Source organism: Ochlerotatus camptorhynchus, unplaced genomic scaffold, assembly GCF_037179485.1.
Source record: "Ochlerotatus camptorhynchus isolate MF236.1 unplaced genomic scaffold, CSIRO-AGI_Acam_v1.1 ptg000312l, whole genome shotgun sequence".
In the NCBI taxonomy this organism is placed as follows: Eukaryota; Metazoa; Arthropoda; class Insecta; order Diptera; family Culicidae; genus Ochlerotatus; species Ochlerotatus camptorhynchus.
In genome coordinates this window covers 1-8,832 of record NW_027040800.1, presented here as the reverse complement: position 1 = coordinate 8,832, position 8,832 = coordinate 1, and the positions used below count along the sequence as shown (strand labels likewise).

General features: G+C 39.4%; 1 protein-coding gene across 1 annotated transcript; it reads left to right on the top strand.

Moving 5' to 3' along the window:
- The first annotated feature begins 4,876 nt into the window (after positions 1-4,876).
- On the top strand, positions 4,877-6,378 carry LOC135707446 (uncharacterized). The gene is made up of 2 exons (XM_065229266.1): positions 4,877-5,706; positions 6,342-6,378. Exons 1-2 carry the CDS (start codon positions 4,877-4,879, stop codon positions 6,376-6,378), a joined length of 867 nt encoding a protein of 288 aa, XP_065085338.1.
- The last annotated feature ends 2,454 nt before the right edge of the window (positions 6,379-8,832 follow it).

The window sequence follows — 8,832 nt, the reverse complement described above, 5'->3', positions numbered from 1 at the left end:
ACAAGTTCACCTTAGTCGTCGTGCCGGCCAGATTCCGACACTCAAGCAAGAACAATAGGAGAACCATGAATTTATAAAACGATTGAACTTCAGTATGAATTAGGAATAGGCGATGTCGATGCGATTTTTGCAGAATCGATTATTTTGCCACGAAAAATCGATTTTTTTCAACCGATCTTTTCTGTTCGATGTTTGACAGAATCGATTTTTCAAAGTTGATATCGATTTTTTATTCATTTAAATCTTTTTTTAGGGCAATAAAAAAAAACCAAAACGCCTAAATTACCAAAGGAGAAAATAAAATCGCCAAACTCTTTTCATGTTGACGTTGAGAGATTGCACAGTAGGCCAGCCCTGCCCTAGGCGCCTAATAAATAGGTGACACAGTAGGAAGAAGTGTTAGTTTGTTTACCAAAATTAACTATGCCCATTTTATTATGGTAAGTTTTGCTATAAGAAATGCTCCTAGTGTTTATAAGCGAAATTCACATCAAAGATTGAATAACTGCGTAGGAAATCAGTTTGGCACGGCAGAAGAAGAAAGAAGATCTTGCGGTGGAGGTTTGCAGGACATTCTAAGAAATGTCGGAAAAATATCCGATGAGGATCTTCCAAGACAAATATTGTGAACTTCTAGTGAAAACTTAAGAAACTTTCGGAAAAAAATCAGATAACACACCCAGAGGAAACCAGAAAAGTTTTGGAAATTGGAAGGCAATTCCATGGGAAGTTATAAGATGCTCGGAAAAACCTTCCAATAGAAGTTAGACAAAACCTACCGAGAATGACTTATGGAGAAACTTTCAGAGGATGAAAGAAACTTCTGGGAGAACTTCCTGTAGAAGATGGAAGAGACTTTTCGGAGGCGCTGGGAGAAACTTCCTAAGGTAGATTGGAAGACACTTCTGGAAAAGGTGAAAGCCAGGGAGCGCAAGGTACTTCAAGGAGAAGTGAGGAAAAAATCTGGGAGAAATAGATTTCTGGGCGATGTTAGCAACATTCCCTGAAGTTTTTTACATGCTCAAATGATCCAGCAGTATTCCCAACATAGCAACATCCCAATTTCTCTGAAATTTTCAGAACATTCCTGAATACACTTCGGAATATATCTTAATTTCATGGCCCTCCTTGAAAGTTCTTGAAATTTTCCAGACGTTAATAGGGCTGTTTTAAAGTTGACAAAGTTTTCATGAACCTTTCGGAATTCTGCTGAAGTTTTTGGAAATTCCCTGAGTTCCTCGGAACTCCTTTAAAGGTTCAGAAATTTTCATTAATTTATGTGTCCTGATGTTCTCACAGCTTTCCTAAAGTTATCTTAATTCTCATTAATCATCTCCTAAAACAAATGGAAGCGTCCTGAAAACCATTAAATTTCCATGAAGTTTTTTGGACTTGTGAAGTTTCCAAAATATTGTTTCCTTTAGTTCACTGGAGTTCTCTGGACTTTCCTGAAATTCCCGAATTCTCGAATTTTATCAGCTGTTACTGAAACTGCTTTTAATTTATCGGAATTTATCACCCTTACATATCTTTAAACTTACCCAAAAGTCCGAACTATTCTGAAGTTTCAGAACTTCTGAAAAGATCCTGCTGTTTTCCTGAAGCTAATTCGCAGACTATGAGGCTGACCACGTGTGGCCATGCTCGATCCATGGAGAGTGGAGACGACTTCTTCGGACAGCAGAGGACAACAAGGCCTTAGCCTGATTGGTAAGGTAAGGGAGAAGACGAAAGAGCTTTTCAAGGCCAGTCAGAAGAAGCTTCCAAGGGAAGTCAAAATAGATTTCCGGAAGGAATTGTAAAATAATTTACAGGGTAAGGTGGACGAAAGTTCCTAGGGAAAGTTGGAAAAAACTTCGAAAAGAATATAAGAGAAAGTTCAGGAAGTTGAAAAATTAACATTTTGATGGATTTATTTGTTCACTGAACAAAAGTATTTCCCAATTTACAGGAAATACCGGAATGCGCCATCAGCTGTTTCTCGACCCCTTGATAGCCAAAAAAGGTGAGGAAATAGAAGCATTAGTCGGAAGAGTATCAAGCATAAGAAATTTTTAAAGAAGAAGTTTTTTTTTTAGAGCTGGCTCAAAAAATTGAATGTTCAAAATCATAAAAGCCTCTTGCAATAGTTTCAACGCGGGCGTGCAGTAATAATTTTGATTATTAAAAAAAAAATCGGTGTAAACCGGTATTAAAACTAAAAAATCTGAATAAATACCGATAAATCGGTATATCTGGCAACGCTAAGTGACGGCGCGTTCGTGTGGTGGATTTTAAATCGCGCGAATTTATAACGCGTGTTCCAAAATGCATTGCACGTGTAATTAAATTTAAGATGTTAAACAGTGGAACCAAATAAATTTTAAAATTTTCCCTTGCTTAGTATTTTTTGATGAATTTAGATTTCAACCCGAACAATGCATAAAAGCCTATCTGCATTGATCGATTCTCTTCATCGGCTTTCTCTTTCGTTAATAACTTCGCTGCAAAGACGCCTCTGGCTATGTTTTTCATATAAATTGCTAGATAGTAGCTTCTTCCATCAAACTGTTTGTCGAAAATAGCCCAAAACTATTTTACATGGCCATCGAACCAATGTAGTAAGGACCTTATGCATTGTTCGGGTTAATTTAACCTGACGGTTAAACTTGTTCGAACCAGGGGCCTGGTTGGCGGCCATGTTTTCCCAAGCAACATTGCAAGTTTTATCAAGGTTTTATAGCATTCTACAAGTCTTAATCACCCAACTAACAATTTTGGTTTTATGAGGGTTATGTAGACCATGAATTAGACTTGTAGAATGCTATAAAACCTCTATAAAGCTTGCAATGTTACTTGGGCATGGTCTACAGAACCCTCATAAAACCAAATTTGTTACTTGGGTTTGCTCTTGTCTTTCTGCTTACAACACGATTTTCCGTCCCTTTCCACCATGTATACGTCAGGCGGGCAGTATTTTTGCGAATGGGTTGCCTGTAAATTAATGATTACCAATTCGCGAATTACTCCACATAAAGTTTTTTTTTTTTTTTCCTTTGGTTTGTTTTTTCCGTCGATCTTGTTTTCCGTGCTGAGCACCAATACTACCGACGTGCCAGGAAGGCAGCTCTCCCACCTGGACCCTACCTATCGACCCATCACATCATTCATGAACCAGGGACCAACGGCTTTACTTCCCATCCGAAGGAAGGCGTGATCAGAGATGTTATGCCTCAGAACATCCCGGCGGCGCCGACTGGGATTGTACCCAGGCCTGCTGGGGTGAGAGGTAATCACGCTTACCACTACACCACCGGCGCCGTTTCCACATAAAGTTGATCGGTGTTACAAAACCATCCATGGACCTAACTGACTACCATAGCCATTAACATTAACATTGTCATATTTCCATAAAGTATGGAGAAAACAACTATTTTGAATGGTAATGGTTCTTAACAACCCATTATTTGTTAGGTTAATTACCAAAAAACCATAATACATAACGTTAAAACTTTATCACACAAACGTTCATGTAAAGTTGCATTTCCATTTGGGAGAGTCTCAATAATGCTAACAAATCAAGCTGAACGTTGCATTTGGTCCAAAGTAACATTGACAGATTCTCTTCGTCGGCTTTCTCTTTGCATCCCCACGGCCATTTAAAGACATTCCCAGGTATTTTCAGCACACAGATCGTTGAAAAAAGTTTTTATCTAATACGAAACGGTTGTGTGCTTAAATTGTCAATGAAAGAGAAAGTCAACGAAGAGAATCGATCGATATTACTAAGGACCTAATGCAATGTTCAGCTTGAAATGATTTGTGTTCGCACCGGTCACCACTTTCACGGGTTTCTACCTAGAAAAAACCATACCACTGCAAGATCACTCACTCGATCATGAGTGACCCGAGTAGATGAACAGTAGGAGATATAGTTGACCTATTCTGCCCAATGTCCCTTATCAATCTATCCCGTACCATATCGATCGCTTCACGATCAACGGTAGGGCCGAGTGTAGGTAGCAAACCGATAAGAAAAAACATCGCACGCAGTGGTGTAGATCCCTAGAATTTTCATATAATTTAGTTCGCAATAAACCTTATGCAGGAACAGTCGTTTGTTGAAGTACAACGTCGCGTGTTGAAATTTGTACAATTAAGAACAAAATTAAATACAGTCCACATAATTTACCCCGTTAAAGTACTCGCGTGTTAAGTGCTTTCTGTGCGCGTTATCCGACGACTTTGAACCCAGTGATTAAGTCCCCGGTTGAACATTTTGGTCCTTCGAGCCGGATCGTCGGGAAACGCGAAAGTGAAGTGACTGTTTAGCCACCGCGTGGTCGCTGATTATTCTCCATAAGGGAGAACAATAGGACACGGGTGTCTAAAGACTAAAGTGGTTCGGTGGTCTGCTGCTGCTGTTGCTGCCATCGTTCGTCTGTTGTTGCTGCCATCATCTTTCTGCTGCTGCTGCTGTTCCTGTGGAAAGTGCTACGACGGAGTTGAACCTGCCATCGTAGATTCGACGGATCCAGACGGATTTGCTAGGCGATATCAGGATAAGTACTGAGGGCCCTGAGCAGGTTTGTCTGTGGCGCGGATCTCTGTTGCATGTGAGACCGACGCCGGCGGTGAAATGAAAAATCGATTTACTACCGTGAATAAATATTATACAAATTGCTTGCATGATCAAATTTGTGGCGTCCAATTTATTTGAAGCTGAGTTGAGCCCTGACCATTCCACCATCTTGTTGGCTTTGTCCGCTTTGTAGGTTGGTTTTCCTTGTTCTTGATCTCCCATTTTGAATTGGTTTCATTGTCCAGTCAATACCGCGTGGTCGATTCGAGTATCGCATTCGGGTGAAGTAATAAGTTATAGTGAAAGTGTTCAATTATGCCAGCAACCGATGATCTACGGCTGCTGCACAAGCAGGAGCGTGCCATGCGGATTTCCTTGGACAACATTAAGGAGTTTGTCCAATCGATTAACGATGGAGCTGATAGACGTTCTTTGGACATGCGCATAGCCAGGCTGGATGATATCTGGCAACAATTCATCGATATTCGGATGCGCATTGAGCTGATCACTGATGGCGTCGATGATGAGATTTCCACGGACGAAACGGAAGAAACGGAGGAAGCAAGATTGCAACGGCAAGTCAGGGTCCAGAGACAACGAGATCGTGAGAACTCGAAGATAATTAAAGATTTCGAGAATGAAGTGTACCGCTTGAAGGAATCTATGTTCGGGTTTCTTCAATCTACATCAAGTAGTGCACTGCAAGTTCAACAGCATCAATCTGTAGCTGTACCACAGTCCAAGGTGAAGCTCCCAGAGCTGAAACTGCCCACCTTCAACGGAAGAATCTCGGATTGGGTCACTTTTCGAGACACGTACAAGAACCTGATCCACAATGATACTGGCTTGTCTAATATGGATAAGTTCACTTATCTGCGAACGTCTCTCATCGGTGATGCGCTTCAGGAGATCGCATCGATCGAGATTTCCTCTGCCAACTACCCCATTGCGTGGACCGCCTTGGAAAATGCCTTTGAGAATAAGAAGTTGTTGGTGATGACCCACTTGGACTCGTTGTTCGCCCTAGAGCGACTCCGGCAGGAGAATTACGAGTCGTTGAGTAAACTCGTAAATGGGTTTGAGAAAAACCTGCAAATGCTGTCCAAGATTGGTGAAAACCCGGAGGGTTGGAGCACGTTGCTGCAGTACATGCTCTGCAAACGTCTACATCCCACAACACTACGCCAGTGGGAGTCCCACTATAATTCTAAGGAAGTCCCACGATATGCTGACTTAATCAAGTTCCTGAAGAGTCACTGTTCGGTGTTGCAGTCTATCTCACCTGGAAGGCAATTCCAGGCTGAACCGAGGAAAATAGTTCGTCCTTCCACTAGTCATGCAGGTATCCAGTCATCAGGCTGCTGTCCATTCTGCGGAGAATCTGCGCACTCCGCATTTAAGTGTGCGAAGTTTTCAAAAATGAGAATTTCGGAAAGGGTCGATGCCGTGAGGAAAAATTCGCTCTGCTTGAACTGCTTGTCTCCTGCACACATCGCAAGATTTTGCACTAGAGGATCGTGCTACCAATGTGGCCAGCGTCATCATTCGTTGCTTCACGCGAACTCATCGACCACCGCGAATTCACAGAACAGATCTGGACCATTCCAAGGGAATCAGTCAAATAAGAAACCACAAGGACAAAACACGCAACCACCACAAACTAAGCCGACACCTAACGGTCACTCAACAAACACTCAGCAAACACAACAAAGCCACCCGGAATCTACCACGAATTCCACCACAAATGCAAGTAATGCTCATTCACACACTCCCGCCACAGACGGCCCCAGTACAAGCTACCACACTGCTCCATTTGAGCGGTTCCATATCATTAAAGCAACGAGTAATTTTCATCTTTTTTGATTTGCATGAAACCTTGCATACAAGTTTTTGGGGAAGAAAAACGCCGTTTTGCATACTTGGTTCGCCATTTTGAATCTAGCCTTACTTAAGAGAAGGGCCTATGAAAAATGCACATGATATCTTCAAAAAATTGTATCTCGGAAACGGTTTACCCGATTGGTTTGGTGTCTTGGGCGAAGTTTTAGACAATTGTTGGTGTTATATGGAGAAAATATGCACGGTAAAAAAAAAAGTTTGGTATTTGTGTTTTGAACTAAAATATAAATTTTCCCTTTAAAGTGACATGTCAATAATTTTTTTATTATCCTAATGTTATAGCTGACTGAAAATGCTATCTAGTGCACAGTAGGTTGTTCTGGAGAAAAATAGGTTACGATGAAAAAAATTGTTTTTTAAAAAAATACAATTTTCAAAAAAGCTATTAAGAAAAGTCAAAAAAGTTTGTCACCCTAATTTTATGAAAGTACATTAAATTTTCAAACAAAAAATACTTCGGTAACATTTTTCTAAGATGCACCGTTTAGAAGATATTACTGATTTAATATTGTTTTTTTGATAACTTAATAAGTTTTGGCCCTTTTCGGATGTACTCCGTGTTTTTCCAGTTTCAAAAGTATTTTTTTCGGAAAGATTGGAAAATTTTGAGTTAAAATGACACTGACAGCTTAAAGATTCGAGTGAAATTCTCTGCCTTAAAAGTATTTTGAAAAACAAGTTACAAAATCCCACTATCAGGAACAATGATTTCTTCAAGTGATTTTTGGTGCGTTGTGCTGAAAATGTGCATTCAACTCTTGCATATCGCCTAACAGTTTAATCCATTTAAACTGGATGTGTTTATACTGTGCATATTTTCTCTCTATTGCCGAACATCGCCACAGACATCAAACCGATGAGACAACTCGATTTCGAGATACACCTTTTTGAGAACTGCAAATGTAAGCTCCTCAATTAGCAAGATTGAAAAGAGCGAATTAAGCTTATTTTTCAGGGATGGTGATTGTGCGCAATAAAAAATAACATTATATGTTGGATATCATCAGTTTATTTTTATTCCTGTATTTTTATAAAATTATTGTTTACACAACTTTCTTAACAATATTGAATATTTTGGCATCATTGTCAGGACAGTTTGAATAAAGCTTTGCCTTTATTGTATTTTCTGATAGAGGAAGAAATGAGTGGAATTTTAGAGTTCCTTGAATTGTTTTTGCATTATTATATTGATTATTTAGCTGCAAAGACATATTTTCGTATTCTTCTGTAGTAGAATAACAAAATGACAACTTTGTAAGTTCTTCTTCTTTTCGTTTGTTTGCCCAATTAAACAACTCTCTTGCAGTCTTTATCGGGTGTTCGCGTTCTTTGGCTAAACTTGCTCTGGTAGCCATGCGTTTTATCGTACCTCCAATAGCATCGCATGGACCTTTTCCGTGCGATGTTGCGAAGAAATGCCATTCAGCGTCAATACCATACTTTGACTTAAATTTACAAAGGCTAGAAAAGTTTTTTCGGTTTTTACATTACATTATCTCTTTCCTTTCTTGCATCTGATGCCATATTTCTACTGGTTTTAAATTCGTCTACAATTTTTTGTACTGACCATGATTTTGGCAACAATGATAAAATTGATAGTTTTTCTTGCCTTGTGGCTGAATTTAAAAATTTAATTTTCATATTTTCTATGACTTCATCAAACTCGTTTGCTTTTTCTGTTTTAGCGTCTAATATAAAAAGATTTCTTCGTACACCTTCGACGATTTCAGCGCACTTTTTTTCAGGATAGTGAACATTTTTAACCTTACCTAAATCTATAGGCGAAACACGAATAGCTGCTATTCCTCGGTTGAATATTTCGACGTCTACAGGCATCGTGAAGTCTTCATTTGATTTAATTGTGCTTAGCGTTGACTCTGATGGTATCGTGACCAAACTTTCATAGCTTTGCGAATCAGGTACATCAGGTATGGTCTGAACAGTTGGCATCCTTGAGCCGCCGGCTACGCTTTGTTCCTCGTTTTGGGTGAGGTGAGCTCTTGAATCAATATGTAGACGGCAAGACGAACAAACACGAAAATCCTTGGTGTTCAGTGTGGATACCTTGGAAAATCCAATTGATTTTAGTTTTTGGATGATACCATCCGTGAGATATCGCAGCTCTTTCGAACACTGAATGTCTTTGAATGGGCGAATACATCTAATTTTACTCATTTTGTAATCTGTAACATAGAAAATATTTTCCAATTGTTAGTTTTGTACGAAAATATCACAAAACATATAATTAAAATGTGTATTTAAAACTTACCTTTGCACCAAAACGTGTTACACTTTCCTTTACAATTATTATGTTATCAAACAACACTGGATCTCGTTCAAAAACACAGGATTATGAGCTGAAATTACTATAA

What these genes read in the sequence shown, in the direction of transcription:
- LOC135707446 (XM_065229266.1), top strand. Translation starts at nt 4,877, where the DNA reads ATGCCAGCAACCGATGATCTACGGCTGCTGCACAAGCAGGAGCGTGCC. An exon ending in GGTTGGAGCACGTTGCTGCA is followed by an intron (nt 5,707 to 6,341) that starts GTACATGCTCTG and finishes CTCCCGCCACAG; the next exon opens with ACGGCCCCAGTACAAGCTAC.